This window comes from Lynx canadensis, chromosome D1 (genome assembly GCF_007474595.2).
Source record: "Lynx canadensis isolate LIC74 chromosome D1, mLynCan4.pri.v2, whole genome shotgun sequence".
Lineage (NCBI taxonomy): Eukaryota > Metazoa > Chordata > Mammalia > Carnivora > Felidae > Lynx > Lynx canadensis.
This window is the reverse complement of record NC_044312.2, coordinates 65,110,017-65,126,580: the sequence shown is the minus strand read 5'-3', so window position 1 is coordinate 65,126,580 and position 16,564 is coordinate 65,110,017. Positions and strand designations below refer to the sequence as shown.

Here is a 16,564-nt window from a genome sequence, read left to right as displayed (position 1 = left end):
TGAGCGGGATGCGCAGAAGGCCGGGACCGCCAATGCCCCGGGTCCGAAGGACGCGCCCCTGGGCGTGGGACGTGGAGAGGGAGGAGTTTCCAGTTGGCAAAGACGGGAGGCCGCGGGTGCGAGTACTGAGGCCGCGACCGCGGTGCGGGCGCCTGGCGCACTTGTCCCTCGCGCGTCGCCGTCCGCGCAGCCCCGGTTCGGTCGGAGGAGGCCGCCGGCGCTGCGGTTCCGGTTCCGGCTGGCGTCGGCACCTGTGGCGAGGGCGGCGGCCATGGCGTACTCCACCGTGCAGAGGGTGGCCCTGGCCTCGGGGCTCGTCCTGGCTGTGTCGCTGCTGCTGCCCAAGGCCTTCCTGTCCCGTGGAAAGCGGCAGGAGCCGCCGCCGGCGCCGGAAGGTGAGCAACCGGGCTAGCTTCCCCTCAGTCTGCGAAGAGCACTGCTGCACTGAGGGGTGCTCCAGGTCTCCTCGAAAGGGCTAGAGAGGGCGGACCTGGCGGCGTTTGGGAGGTGCCAAGCCCCTGCGGGTCCCTTGGCGTCAGCGGACGACTCCTCCAGCTGTCTGGTCCCTTCGACCTCCTGACGCAGGAAGGGCCGGGAGTGCTGGCGTTCGCGCGCGCCTGGGCACCCTCTCGGTGGCCCGTCGCACACCCGTTCGAAGCTTTCCCCCTTGCCCTCACTGCCTTAACCCAGCTGTCGCCATCTGCTCAGGTGCTTTGAGTCAGGAGGGCTTCCACTTGCATTCCCCTCTCGGGGGTTTCCGTGTGCTTTCTGTCGTGCTTTTACATAAAGTCAATTGATATCGGTGTGGTTAGCCTTAAGTCGTTGTGTACTTCCACCGCCCCGCTTGAGCCTGTTTTTGTGCCTTTTTAAGTATAATTTGAAATTTTTAACTGAAATTTCAGTTACTGAGATGAACAGATTACTACTTTCCCCTTACTTAAATTGTTTGGTAATCCTTTGTTATTGGTATGATCTTTGTGGTGTTTACAAACCCACCGTGTTGGTTGCTTTCAGGGGCTTTTCCATAATGAGTGTAAAGGGATGGATGTCCAGGTTGAGAGAAGGGACTAGAACAGTTCTCTGTAGGTCTTGAAGTTCTACTAGGAACTTTCTCCTGTAAATAATCTCTGTAATACCCTTGATGGTTTTATAGTCTCCAGACACTTGCACTAATATTCAGCCCTTGGTGATTGGACAGCTCCTTTTGAACTGAGATCCACTTCCCTGTTATTTGTGCACACTGACTATATAGTTCCACTCTCTTGCACATCATAAATTAGAAATACTATAGAATGCAAAGCACTAAATTCTAGGGGTGGAGGACATATTGAACCCAGAATTCTCTTGATAGAATTTGCTTGATAAACTTTATGCTTGTAAAACTATCTACCTGGAAGAGACTTCCAAAAAATTATCACATTATTTTTTTTCTTTCTACCTTGTTACAAAATCCTAAAGGTTTTGCTCACTTTGTCTAATGATCCTGTCTTGTCTGCCTTGAAGATTAATTCATGATGATCTTGAGCAGTAAAGATTCTTCTAAAATGGTATTTCACTGAATTGAATTCCATTATGCTGAATTATCTTGAATAAGTTCCATTGAATGTGAGTGGGAGATACTCTTATACATGTTGTAGAGAGATTAAATGTGGCTCTTTCCCTTGAGAACTCAAGAGCTGATATTCAATGTTGTCATCTTAGAGATGAGAACACTTTCTGTTCTCCTTATTCCCTGGAATGTTCTTACCTCACCTTCCTTCTCCTTACTCAAGTTTCAGCTCAAATGTAATCTCCTCAGAGAGACTCTCCCTAGCTAAGACAACTCCACCCGAATCACTTCCTAGTCCTTCATGTTGTTTTATTTTCCTTTTTGAAGGAATTACTATATGGTATGAAATGTTCTTATTTGTTTACTCACTTTTTTTCCGTTTCTACTTTCGAGTATGTAAGCTTCATGAAGACAGGGACTTTGTCTTATCTACCACTAACTATTTCATTTAGCATTTAGCTAAAATGGCAGTCAATAAATAATGTGAATAAGTTAAGTTCATGAAGCTACTAATATTGTGAATTCTCTTTTTGCATTAGTTACTAAAAGAGTATAATCTAGGCAAAAACTTACCTTGAATGATCTATGCCAGTAACTGAAATTTTGCTAACTAAAACCTCTGCCCTTTTATGGACCTAGAGGGTATTATGCTAAGTGAAATAAGTCAGGAAGACAAATACCATATAATTTCAATTATATGTGAAATGGAATCTAAAACATTAAACAAATGAGCAAACAAACAGACCCATAAACCTAGAGAACAAACTGATGATCCCGAAATGGGAGGGGTGGGGGAGGGAATGGGGAAAACAGACGAAGAGGAGTGGGAGGTACAGGCCTCCAGTTTTGAAATTAATAAGTCACAGGATGAAAGTACAGCACAGGTGTTACAGCCAATGGTGTCACAGGGCTGTGCAGTATAGATGATAGCTGCACTTGTGAGCATAATAATGTATAGAGTTGTGGAATTACATTAGTTTCAGGTGTATGACATAGTAACATTGTATGTCAACTAGACTTCAAAAAAAAAGAAATTAATTAAAATCCTCACACCGGTATGTCACATTTTTAAAATAGTGATTTCAGGGTGCCTGATTGGCTCAGTCCCTTAAGTGTCTGACGCTTGATTTTTGTCTCAGGTCATGGTCTCCTAGTTTGTGGGTTCGAGCCCCGTGTTGGGATTTGTGCTGACAGCATTGAGCTTGTGTGGGATTCTCTCTCTCCTCTCTTTGCCCCTTCTCTGCGTGCTTGTGTGAGCACATCTCTCTCTCAACATAAATAAACATTAAAAAATAAAAACAGCCATTCCTATTGTTGATAATGCTGCTATTAACATTGGAGTGCATGTACCCCTCTGAATCTGTATTTTTGTATCCTTGGGGTAAATACCTAGTAGTAAAATTGCCGGGTCATAGGGTAGTTCTATTTTTAGTTTCTTGAAGAACCTCCATACTGTCCTCCAGAGTGGCTGCACCAGTTTGCATTCCCAGTAGCAGTGCAAGAGGGTTCCCCTTTCTCCACATCCTCACCAGGATGTGTTGTTTTTTGTGTTAATCTTAGCCATTCTGACAGGTGTGAAGTGATATGTTACTATGATTTTGATTTGTATTTCCCTGATGGTGTTGTTGAGCGTCTTTTTATGTGTCTCTTAGCCAGCTGGATGTCCTCTTTGGAAGAGTGTCTATTCATGTGTTTTGCCATTTCTTAACTGGGTCCATTTTGTTTTTTTGGGTGTTGAGTTTGAGAAGTTATGGATTTTGGATACTAATCTTTTACCAGATGTGCTGTTTGCAAATATTTTCTCCCATTCTGTAGGCGGCCTTTTAGTTTCGTTGATTGTTTCCTTTGCTGTGCAGAAGCTTTTCATCTTTGTGGATTTTTTAACGTTTATTTTTGAGAGAGCATGAGCAGGGGAGGGGCAGAGAGAGAGGGGAACAGAGGATCTGAAGAGGGCTCTGCGCTGGCAGCAGTGAGCCCCATGCAGGACCCGAACTCATGAACCATGAGATCATGACCTGAGCCAAAGTCATATGCTCAACTGGCTGAGCCACCCAGGTACCCCCAGAATCTTTAATCTTGGTAAAGTCCCAGTCGTTCATGTTTGCTTTTGTTTTCCTTGCCTTCAGTGATGTGTCTAGTAAGAATTTGCTCTGACCGAGATCACAGGTTGCTGCCTTTGTTCTCCTCTAGGATTTTGATGGTTTCCTGTCTTACAAACGTTTAGGTCTTTCGTCCATTTTGAGTTTATTTTTGTGTATAGTGTAAGAAAGTGGTCCAGTGTGTCTTCTGCATGTCGCTGTCCAGTTTTCCCAACATTGTTTGCTGAAGAGACTGCTTTGTTGAAGATGAGTTGACCATATGGTTGTGGGTCCATTTCTGGGTTTTCCATTCTGTTCCATTGATCTATATGTCTGTTTTTCTGCCAGAACCATACTGTCTTGATGACTACAGCTTTATAATATAGCTTGAAATCTGGAATCATGATACTTCTAGTTTTATTTTTTTTTTCAGAATTGCTGTGGCTATTCAGGGTCTTTTGTGCTTCCATACAAATTTTAGGATTGTTTGATCTAGCTCTGTGAAGAATGCTGGTGGTACAGGTATTTTGATAGGGATTGCATTAAATGTGTAGATTGCTTTGGGTAGTATAGACATTTTAACAGTGTTCTTCCAATCCATGAGCATGGAATGTTTTTCCATTTCTTTGTGTCCTCTTCAGTATCTTTCGCAAGTTTTCTGTAGCTTCCAGAGTACAGATTTTTTTTTTTTTTTTTTTTTTTTTCCTCTTTAGTTAGGTTTATTCCTAACTATCTTCTTGTTTTTGGCACAGTTGTAAATGGGATTGATTCCTTGATTTCTTTTTCTGCTGCTTCATTACTGGTGTATAGAAATGCAACAGATTTCTGCACAGTTGATGTTATATCCTATGACTTTGCTGAATTCATGTATTCTAGCAATTTTTTGGTGGAGTCTTTTGGGTTTTCTACATAGAGTGTCACATTGTCTGCAGAGTGAAAGTTTGACTTCTTCCTTGCCAATTTGTACGTCCTTTATTTCTTTTTGTTGTCTGATTGCTGAGGCTAAGACATTCAGTACTATATTAAATGGTAATGGTGAGAATGGGTATCCTTGTCTTGTTCCTGATAGTAGGAGAGAGGCTCTCAGTTTTTCCCCTTTAAGGATATTAGCTGTGGGTCTTTGGTATATGGTCTTTATGATATTGAGGTATGTTGTATCTATCCCTACTTTGTTGAGGGTTTTTATCAAGAACGGATGCTCAAGCTTTCTGCTGTCAGTGTGGAGCTGACTTAGGATCCTCTGTCCCCCAGTCTCTCTGCCCCTCCTCTCTGCTTGTGCACTTGCTCTCAAAATTAAACATTAAAGAATTCATGGGGCACTTGGGTGGCTCAGTTGGTTAAGCGTCTGAGTTCGGCTCAGGTCATGGTCTCATGGTTCATGAGTTCAAGCCCAGCATTGGGCTCTGTGCTGACAGTGCAGAGCCTGGAGCCTGCTTCAGATTCTGTGTCTCCCTCTCTCTCTCTCTGTGCCCCTCCCTCGCTCACGCTCTGTCTCTCTCACTCTCTCAAAAATAAATATTAAAAAAAAAAAAAGCATGCTATATTTTTTTCAAATGCTTTTTCTGCATCTATTGACAGGATCATATGGTTCTTATCCTTTTATTAATGTGTATCATGTTGATTGATTTGCTAATATTGAACCAGCCCTGCAGCCCAGGAATAAATCCCACTTGATTATGGTGAATAATTCTTTGTCATGATATCACTGGATGTTGTATCTAAGTAATGAATCACTGAATTCTACTTCTGAATCCAATATTGCACTGTGTATTAACTAACTAAAATATAAAAAGCCAAAATAAAAATTAAATAAAAAGGAAAAAAAGACAAACCACAAAACAGACTCTTACTATAGAGAACAAACAGATGGTTACCAGAGGAGAGGTAGGTTGGGGGATGGGTGAAATAGATGAAGGGCATTAAAGACTACATTTTTTTTAATGCTTATTTATTTATTTAGAGAGTGTGGGTGCATGTGCACACAAGTGGGGGAGAGGCAGAGAGAGAGAGAGAGAGAGAGAGAGAGAGAGAGAGAGTGTTAGAATCCCAAGCAGGCTCTGTGTTGCCAGCATGGAGGCTGACGCAGGGCTCGATCCCATGAACTGTGAGATCATCCCCTGAACCAAAACCAAGAGTCAGACACTCCACCAACTGAACCACCCAGACACCCCAAGACTACACTTTTGATGAGCATTGAGTAATACATGGAATTGTTGAATCATTAAATTGCACACCTGAAACTAATATAACCCTGTATGTTTACTGGGATTAAATTTAATTAAAATCTTGTTAATGTTTATTTTTGAGAAAGGGAGTGTGAGCAGGGGACGGGCAGAGAGAGAGGGGGACACAGAATCTGAAGCAGAATCCGAAGCATCTCGAATCTGAGCTGTAAACATAGAGGCTGACGCAGGGTTTGAACCCACAAACCATGAGATCATGACCTGAGCCTAAGTTGGATGCTCAACTGACTGAGCCAACTAGGCACCCCTAAAATTTTTTAAAAAGAAAAAAAATAGTAATTCCTACCCATTTTGGGGTTACATACCCCTTTGAGAATCTGATGAAAGTTAGAGTTTCTCCCTAGAAAAATTCACATACTATTTACACATACATTCACAATTTGAGTGTCAATTCGGAGAATTCACAGAACCAAGAAACCTTTGTTTTAGAGAAAGACAACCCTGATTTTTGAAAATTCTTAAAACCCGTCATTGTAACTTTCATTTCTGCCCATTGGAGTATGTGAAACAAGTACAGTCCCTTTTCCACATGACCGCTGTTTAGACCATCTTTTAGTAAATATTCATGATGTGCTCTTTCACTTAGTGTGTACACAGTGTACAGATAACTGTGGATTCTAAGAAAAATGAGCCAATTATCTGCCTGAGGAATGCACACTTTAGTAGAGGTAAATGGACAATAAATAAGTGAAGAACAATATCAGTTGCATATACTCAAACACCTTGCAGGAAACAGTGGGAACTCATGATTAGAATGATCAGTTTTATTGGGAGCAGGAAAAGTGTCCTAGAACAGGAGATTTTCTTTTCTCCTAACGGCTTTCTTAAGATAAAGTTCACATACAGTTCATCCACTTCAAGTGTACAGTTCAGTGATTTTTGTTCTCTTCTGAGTTGTACGGCCATTACCACAATCAGTGTTAGAATATTTACTTTGTCATCCCCCACCCATCTCCATCATACTCTTTATCCATCACCCTCCAACACCCCCCACTCTGCCTTCAGCCCTAGGCAACTTTCTGTATGTATAAATTTTCCTGTTCTGGAAATTTCATATAAATGGAATCATACAATATGTGATCTTTTGTGATTGGCTTCTTTTGCTTAGCATAATGTTTTCAAGGTTCATCCCTGTTGTAGCATGTAACAGTACTTCATGACTTTATGACCAAATAGTATTCCATTTTGTGGATATGCTACATTTTGTTTATCCATTCATCCATTGATGGACATTTAGGTTATTTATGTATTTTTTTATTATATACGTAATGCTGCTTTTAACATTTGAATATAAACTTTGATGTAGACATGTTTTCATTTTTCTTGGGTGTATACATTTGGGAAACATGAACATTTTAGTGTGGCTAGAACTAAAAGTGAATTTTTTCCCCCTTTGGTCAAGTTAGCTAACGTACAGGGTAGTCTTGTAGTCTTGGCTTCAGGAGTAGATGCCGTGATTCATCACTTACATGCAACACCCAGTGCTGATTCCAACAAGTGCCTTCCTCAGTGCCCATCACCCATTTTCCCCAACCTCATCAACCCTCAGTTTGTTCTCTGTATTTAAGAGTCTCTCTTATGGATTGCCTCACTCTGTTTTTAATCTTATTTTTTCTTCCCTTACCCTCTGGCCATGTGTTAAGTTTCTCAGATTTCACCTGTGAATGAAATCATGTGATCTGTCATTCTCTGACTTATTTCACTTAGCATAATGGCCTCCAGTTCTATCCACGTTACTGCAAATGGCAAGATTCATTCTTTTTCATTGCCGAGTAGTATTCCATTGTATGTATATACCACATCTTTTTTTTCTCCATTTATCAGTCAATGAACATTTGGGCTCTTTCCATAATTTTGCTATGTTGATAGCGCTTCTATAAATATTGGGGTGTGTGTGTCCCTTCGAATCAGCACTCCTGTATCCTTTAGATAGATTCCTAGTAGTGCTGTTGTTGGGTAATAGGGTAATTCCATTTTTAATTTTTTGAGGAACCTCCACACTGTTTTCCAGAGTGGCTGCACCAGTTAGCATTCCCACCAGCAGTGCAAGAGGATTCTCTTTTCTCCACACCATCACCAACATCTGCTGTTTCTTGAGTTGTTAATTTTAGCCATTCTGACAGGTGTGAGGTGGTATCTCAGTGTGGTTTTGATTTGTATTTCTCAGATGATGAGCGATGTTGAGCATCTTTTCATGGGTCTGTTGGTCATCTGGGTGTCTTCTTTGGAAACGTGTCTATTCATGTCTTTTGCCCATTTCTTCACTGGATTATTTGTTTTTCGGGTGTTGAGTTTGGTAAGTTCTTTATAGATTTGGGATACTAATGCTTTAATATGTCATATGTCATTTGCAAATATCTTCTCCCATTCCTTCAGTTGGCTTTTAGTTTTGTTGATTGTTTCCTTTGTTGTGTTGAAGCTTTTTATCTTGATGAGGTCCCAGTGGTTCATTTTTGCTTTTATTTCTCTTGCCTTCAGAGATACGTCAAGTAAGAAGTTGCTGTACCCAGAGTCAAAGAGGTTGCTGCCTGTTTTCTCATGTAGGATTTTGATGGTTTCCTGTCTCACACTTAGGTATTTTATCCATTTTGAATTTATTTTTGTGTATAGTGTAAGAAAGTGGTCCAGTTTCATTCTTCTACATGTTGCTTTCCAGTTCTCCCAGCACCATTTGCTAAGGAGAATGTCTTTTTTACTGCTTTGTTGAAGATTAGTTGGCCATATGTTTGTGGGTTGATTTCTGGGTTCTCTATTCCATTGGTCTCTGTGTCTGTTTTTGTGCCATTACCATACTGTCTTGATGCTTCCAGCTTTGTAATACAGGCAAAAGTCCAGAATTGTGATGCCTCCAGCTTTGGTTTTCTTTTTCAACATTACTTTGGCTATTCGGGGTCTTTTGTGGTTCCATACAAATTTTAGGATTGTTTGCTCTAGCTCTGTGAAGAATGATGGTGCTATTTTGATTGGGATTGCATTGAATGTGTAGATTGCTTTGGGTAGTATCGACATTTTAACAATATTTGTTCTTCCAGTCCATGATCATGGAATGTTTTTCCATTTCTTTGTGTCATCTTCAATTTATTAAAAAATTTTTTAATGTTTATTTTTGAGATGGGGGGGCAAGGGGCAGAGAGAGATGGGGACACAGAGTCCAAAACAAGATCCAGGCTCAGAGCTGTCCGCACAGAGCCTGATGCAGGGTTCGAACCCATGGACCATGAGATCAGGACCTGAGCTGAAGTCGGACACTTAACTGACTAAGCCACTCAGGCACCCCTTCTTCAGTTTCCTTCATAAGCTTTCTATAGCTTTCAGCATACAGATTTTTTTTACCTCTTTGGTTAGGTTTCTTCCTAGGTATTTTATGGTTTTTGGTGCAATTATAAATGGGATTGATTCTTTGATATCTCTTTCAGTTGCTTCATTATTGGTGTAATTGCTGTATAGAAATGCAACCAATTTCTATACATTGATTTTTATATCCTGCGACTTTGCTGAATTCATGTATCAGCTCTAGCAGTTTTTTGGTGGAGTCTTTCAGGTTTTCCATGTAGAGTATTATGTCATCTGCAAAGAGTGAAACGTTGACGACTTCTTTGCCAATTTGGATGCCTTTTATTTCATTTTATTATCTGATTGCTGAGGCTAGGACTTACAGCACTGTGTTAAACAACAGTGGTGCTGTCCTGTTCCTGATCTCAGGGGGAAAGCTCTCACTTTTTTCCCCATCGGGATGATATTAACTGTGGGCTTTTCATATATGGCTTTTATAAATTTTTTTTTTCAACGTTTATTTATTTTTGGGACAGAGAGAGACAGAGCATGAACGGGGGAGGGGCAGAGAGAGAGGGAGACACAGAATCGGAAACAGGCTCCAGGCTCGGAGCCATCAGCCCAGAGCCTGACGCGGGGCTCGAACTCACGGACCGCGAGATCGTGACCTGGCTGAAGTCGGATGCTTAACCGACTGCGCCACCCAGGCGCCCCCATATATGGCTTTTATGATGTTAAGATATGTTCCTTCCATCCTGACTTTCTTGAGGCTTTTTATTGAGAAAGGATGCTGTATTTTGTCAAATGCTTTTTCTGCATCTATTGACAGGATCATATGGTTCTTATCCTTTCTTCTATTAATGTGACGTACCACACTGATTGATTCATGAATATTGAACCAGCCCTGCAGCCCAGGAATGAATCCACTTGATCGTGGTGAATAATTGTTTGATACACTGTTGAATTCGATTTGCTAGTATTTTGTTGAGATTTTTGCATCCATGTTCATTAGGGATATTGGCCTGTAATTCTCCTTTTTAGTCGGGTCTCTGTCTGGTTTGGGAATCGAGGTAATGCTGGCTTCATAGGAGTCTGGAAGCTTTCCTTCCATTTCTGTTTTTTGGAGCAGCTTGAGAAGGATAGGCATGAACTCTGCTTTAAATGTCTGGTAGATACCTGAGTGTGGTTTTGATTTGTATTTCCCTGATAAGGAGCGACACTGAACATCTTTTCATGTGCCTGTTGGCCATCTGGATGTCTTCTTTGGTGAAGTGTCTATTCATGTTTTCTGCCCATTTCTTCACTGGGTTATTTGTTTTTCGGGTGTGGAGTTTGGTGAGCTCTTTATAGATTTTAGATACTAGCCCTTTGATGAATGGATAAAGAAATTGTGGTTTATATACACAATGGAATACTACGTGGCAATGAGAAAAAATGAAATATGGCCTTTTGTAGCAACGTGGATGGAACTGGAGAGTGTAATGCTAAGTGAAATAAGCCATACAGAGAAAGACAGATACCATATGGTTTCACTCCTATGTGGATCCTGAGAAACTTAACAGGAACCCATGGGGGAGGGGAAGGAAAAAAAAAAAAAAGAGGTTAGAGTGGGAGAGAGCCAAAGCATAAGAGACTGTTAAAAACTGAGAACAAACTGAGGGTTGATGGGGGGTGGGAGGGAGGGGAGGGTGGGTGATGGGTATTGAGGAGGGCACCTTTTGGGATGAGCACTTGGTGTTGTATGGAAACCAATTTGTCAATAAATTTCATATATATATAAAAAAAAAAGAAATCACCATAAAAAAAATAAATAAAAGGTTAAAATAAAAAAAATAAAAAAAATAAAAAAAATAAATGTCTGGTAGAATTCCCCTTGGAAGCCATCTGGCCCAGGACTCTTATTTGTTGGAGATTTTTGATAACTGATTCAATTTCTTTGCTGGTTATGGGTCTGTTCAAATTTTCTATTTCTTCCTATTTGAGTTTTGGTAGTGTGTGGGTGTCTAGGAATTTATCCACTTCTTCCAGATTGTCCAGTTTGTTGGTATATACTTTTTCATAGTATTCTGTAATAATTGCATTTCTGTGGTGTTGGTTGTGATCTCTCCTCTTTCTTTTGTGATTTTATATATTTGGGTTATCTCTCTTTTCTTTTTGAGAAGTCTGGCTAGGAGTTTATCAGTTTTGTTTATTCTTTCAAAAAACCAGCTCTTAGATTCATTGATCTTTGCTACCTTTTTTTTTTTTTTTTTTGGATTCTATATTGTTTATTTCTAATGTTTATTCTCTTCTGCTGGCTTTGGGCTTTCTTTACTGCTGCCTTTGTAGTTCCTTTAGGTGTGAGGTTAGGTGGTGTATTTGGGACCTTTCTTGCTTCTTGAGAAAGGCCTGAATTGCAATATATTTTCATCTCGGACTGCCTTTGCTGCATCCCAAAGGATTTGGACTGTCATATTTTCATTTCATTTGCTTCCATATATTTTTTAATTTCTTCTTTAATTTCCTGTTTAACCCATTCATTCTTTAGTAGGATGTTCTTTAACCTCCATGTGTTTGGGGGCTTTCCAAACTTTTTCTTGTGGTTGATTTCAAGTTTCATTCATAGTGTTGTGATTAAAATATGCATGGTATGATTTCAACCCTTTTATATTTGTTGAGGGCTATTTTGTGACCTAGTAGGCGATCTCTTTTGGAGAATGTTCAATGTGCATTTGAGAAGAATGTGTATTCTGCTTTGGGTTGAAAAGTTCTGAATATATCTGTTGTGTCCATCTGGTCCAATGTGTCATTCAGAGCTGTTATTTCCTTATTGATTTTTCTGCCTACATGATTGGTCTATTGCTGTAAGTGGCAATCACTGTATTATATTATATTTATGGTTGTGATTAGTTGATTTATATTTGGGTGTTTCATGTTGGGGGCATAAACATTTACGATTGTTGGCTCCTCTTGATGGATAGACCCCCTAATTATGGTATAATGCCCTTCTTCATCTCTTGTTACAGTCTTTGTTTTAAAATCTAGTTTGTCTGGGGCACCTGGGTGGCTCAGTCAGTTAAGCATCTGACTTCAACTTGGGTCATGATCTCACAGTTCATGAGTTTGAGCCCTGTGTTGGGCTCTGTGCTGATAGCTCAGAGCCTGGAGCCTGCTTTGGATTCTCTGTCTCCTCCTCTCGTTGCCCCTCCCCCGCTCATGCTTTGTCTCTCTCAAAAACATAAACCTTAGAAAAAATAAAATATAGTATGGCTACTCTTGTTTTCTTTTGATGTCCAGTAACATTATAGATGGTTGTCCATCCCCTCACTTTGAATCTGCAGGTGTCCTCAGGTCTAAAATGAGTATCCATTCTTAAGCTCTTTTGTCTTTTGATTGGGGCATTTAGTCCATTTATGTTCAGAGTGATTATTGAAAGATACGAATTTAGTGTCATTGTGTTATCTGTAGGTTTTGTGCTTGTTTTGATGTTCCTGGTCCTTTGTAGTCTTTGCTGCTTTCCGCTCACAGAGTCCCCCCTTAGGATCTCCTGCAAGACTGGTTTAGTGGTCATGAACTCCTTTAGTTTTTGTTTGTCTGGGAAAGCCTTTATCTCTCCTTCTATTCTGAATGACAGCCTTGCTGGATAAGGATTTTTGGCTGTATATTTTTCCTATTCAGCACATTGAATATTTCCTGCCATTCTCTTCTAGCCTGCCAAGTTTCAATGGACAGGTCTGCTACTTCCCTTATGTGTCTACCCTTGTAGGTTAAGGTCCATTTATCCCAAGCTGCTTTCAGAATTCTCTCTTTATCTTTGTATTTTGCCTCTTGGACTTGGATGCCTGTTTCCTTCTCTGCATTAGGGAAGTTTTCAGATATAATTTGTTCAAATAAACTTTCTGCCCCTTTCTGTCTTCTTCTTCTGGAACTCTTATGATAATGGATACTATTTTGTTTCATTGAATCACTTAGGTCTTTAAAATTCTCCCCTTGTGGTCTAATCATTTCCTTTCCCTTTTTTTTTTAGCTTCATTATTTTCCTTAATTTTATCTTTTACTTCATCTATTCTCCTTTTGCTTCTTCCATCCTTGCTGTCACTGCATCAAGTTTATTTTGTAACTCATTTACAACATTTCTTGATTCATCATGACTTTCTTCCTTGATGTCTGCAGCAGTAGATTCTCTGGTGCCTTCTATGCTTTTTTTCAAGCCCAGCTATTAGTCTTAAGACTATTATTCTAAATTCTTGTTCAGATTTATTGTTTATATTTGTTTTGAGCAATTCTCTGGCTGTCATTTCTTCCTGGAATTTCTTTGAGGGGAATTCTTCCATTTTGTCATTTTTGGATAGGAGTCTGTCTTCTCTGTATTTTAATAGCTTGTTATGTGTCCTGCACCTGTGAGTATTATTATATTAAAAAGGGATCATACATTGTCCAAGGCCTGGCCCTTCAGGAAGTGTTTCTGGAGTGTATGGCATGCTTTCTGTGTAGTTGGGTGCTCTATCCCACTGGTCAGTCCTCTATAATGCTCTTCCTTGTAGTGGTGCATTATTTGGACCTTCCACCAGGTGTGCTTTGATTTGTTCATTGAAGTAACCCTAGAAAAAAGGAAAGGGCAGGGAACCTGATCCCGTACAAAGAGTAAAATGAAAGGGGCAAAAAAAAAAAAAAAAAAAAAAAAAAAAAAAAAAAAAAAAAAAAAAAAAAAACAAGCAGAGAATCAAACAATCTATAAGGCTTAATCCAGAGAGAGAGAAAGGAAAATAAAGAAGATATAGAAAAGGTGTAAAAAGAATAGAGTAATGCCTGATTAAGCAAACAAAACAGAGAAAGAAAGAAAGAAAAAAAATATATATATATAGTAAGAATTGACCAAAAGTCAAATCAGAAACTGTGAGCCTGATTTGCAAAGGAAAAAGAGGGTAGAAAGGAGAAGAGAAGGAAAGAAACGGGGAGGGGGAAGAGCAACAGACTAACACACAAGACCCCGGGATAGGTGTCTGTTGGTGCCTTGGACTGGTGGCTGTGCTGGTTCGGAGGTGAGGCCGTCTGGTTGGCTCAGTCTCACTCCAGTAGGTAAGCAGTTGCCGGCACAGAGGGGTGGGATTTGGTGTAAGCGGGTCCCGGCTCCACTAGGGGCCGCTGTCCTGTTCCCTGAAGCCCTACCTTGTTGGTGAAAATGGCAACAACTCAATTTCACCTCCCCCAGCCAGGGTCCCAAACCATGCTGTTCAGGCAGCCCACACGGAGTAGTACAGGAAGTCACCTTGCCCTGCTCCTCAGTCTCCTGTGCCTCCTAGACATTCAGCTGGGATTCAAAACCGGATGTCTTAAGGGGCTCTGCACTGAATGGATTCTGTTCTGGTGTAATACCACTCTGCCCTGCTGATAAAGGGCCTTTGGCGCCTTGTGTGGGGGGGGTGGGGCGGACGGGCAATAAACCCTCTTCCCACAATACTCGAGGGAGGGGACTGTTCTCTCCCAGTGTGCCCTTGAGATTGCTACAGCGCCCAGGGCTGGCTCCTGTCCCCCAGGTGTGCACACACATCGATGGCTCCAGTCCAGAGAAAGTCATGCACTTTTGAAAACTGATCTTCAGCACCTAAGGCTGTTGGCAAAGTAGAAACTGGCACTCACGGTGTTTCTTGTTCCTGAGTCCGTGGTCTGGAGAGGTTTTCCTCTTCTCCTAACACAACTGCAATCCACAGCCTGTCTTTCTCTCTCTCTCTCCCTTTTGTCTCTCCACAGAAGCAATTCCCTCCCCTCCATGCCTACACTATTTAATCTCTCCCAGTTTGCATACATGTACCTCTGTCCTGCTAAACTGTTCCCTCCACCTGGGGAGATTTTTCTGTCACTCCACAGATTGATTTCCTGGATGTTCCAAGTGTTCTGACACTTTATGGCTGTGTTTGAGGGACAAGGGACATCCTGGTACCCCTACTTCTTCTCCACCATCTAAACTTCTCCTCTGAAATATTTGGGTCATATAATTACTCTATTTTCAACCTTTTGAGGAACTGCTAAACTATTTTCCAAAGAGACTTGCACCATCTAACATTCTTTCCAGCAGTGTATAAGCATTCTAGTTTCTCCATATCTTGCCAACACTTGTTATTGTCTGCCTTTTTTTAAATGTTTATTTTATTTTAGAGCGTGAGCAGCAGACAGGCAGAGAGGGAGGTGGAGGATCTGAAGCAGACTCTGTGCTGACAGCAGAGAGCCCAGTGCAGGACTTGAACCCACAGACTGGGATCATGACCTGAGCTGAAGTTGGACACCTAACTGATGGAGCCACCCAGGTGCCCTGCTGTCTTTTTGATTATAGCCATCCTAGTGGGTGTGAAGTGATATCTCACTGTGGTTTTATTTGCATTTCCCTAATGACTAAGGACATTGAGCATCCTTTTGTGCATTTATTAGCTTTTTGTATATCATCTTTGGAGAAATGTCTTACTCAGATCTTATACCCATTTTTAAATTGGGTTACTTTTTGTGGAGTGTTAAGAGTTCTTTAGATAAAAATCAGTTATCAGATATATAATTTGAAAATATTTTCTCCCATTGGGTTGTCTTTGATTTCTTGCTGGTGTCTTTTTAAGAAGAAAAGTTTTTCATTTTGATGAGAGATGAGACTAGACATGTTAGCAGGGGCCACACTGAGAAGATTTTTTTCTGCCATATTCAAGGAGTTAGGATTTTATTCTAAAAGTAGAAGAGGCCATTGTAAGTTTGTAAGTAGAAGGGAAACATCCAGTCTGGTTTTGGAAAGCACATCCTGGCAGCAGGAAAGGAGCTGCATTGTGAGGATTTCTTTAGGGAGAAGATAGTTGCAGAAGTCCAGTTGAGACAGTGTGAGCATCATTAAGTCAGTGTTGGTGAGTTCATCAGATAGAATATTCATAATAAAAGACAGAAAATTCAGCTTGAACTGTCTGAAGACAAAAAGGGGATTTACTGTGTTGTGTACATGAAGAGATTCTGTGTTAGAACTGGCCTTCAGTGTTGTTTGATCCAGAGATTGACATTCTCATCAAGTCTCCGGCTCTGATTTTCTGTGTCCCATTTCACTTCCAAGTTCCTTCTCAAGTCAGCTCTGTCCTGACTGCTCTCACAGGGTAGCAACAATGGTTGCAACAGTTCCAGACATCACCTCTCAAATTCCATTGTCCAGAGAAAGAGGATGTCTTTTCTTTTAAACTCTTCCTTCACTCCCACCTCATTCTTATCCCCCCCACCCTCGTTCTGTCCCATTCGTTCCAGCTAACCTATCCACCCATCTTAATGGCCTGAAGTAAGTTACTTGCAGTGCTTTGGGTAGAAAGAACATACTGATTAACCCCTCTGAAGTTGAGTGTGATTCCCAAAGGGATATAGAGGTATTGGAGGAAAGAGGAAATAGAGCAGGGGAGGCTGTTACCATTGGGTAGGGAGGAGAA

At 41.0% G+C, this 16,564-nt stretch overlaps 1 protein-coding gene across 1 annotated transcript in view; it reads left to right on the top strand.

The window, feature by feature from the left end:
* Positions 1-254: 254 nt before the first annotated feature.
* The window catches only part of RIC3 (RIC3 acetylcholine receptor chaperone), a 50,887-nt gene continuing 34,577 nt past the window's right edge, over positions 255-16,564 (top strand). The window contains exon 1 of the mRNA XM_032595073.1: positions 255-407. Coding sequence (XP_032450964.1) covers positions 272-407 — 136 coding nt within the window. The 5' untranslated portion in view covers positions 255-271. The remainder of the gene's footprint in view (positions 408-16,564) is intronic.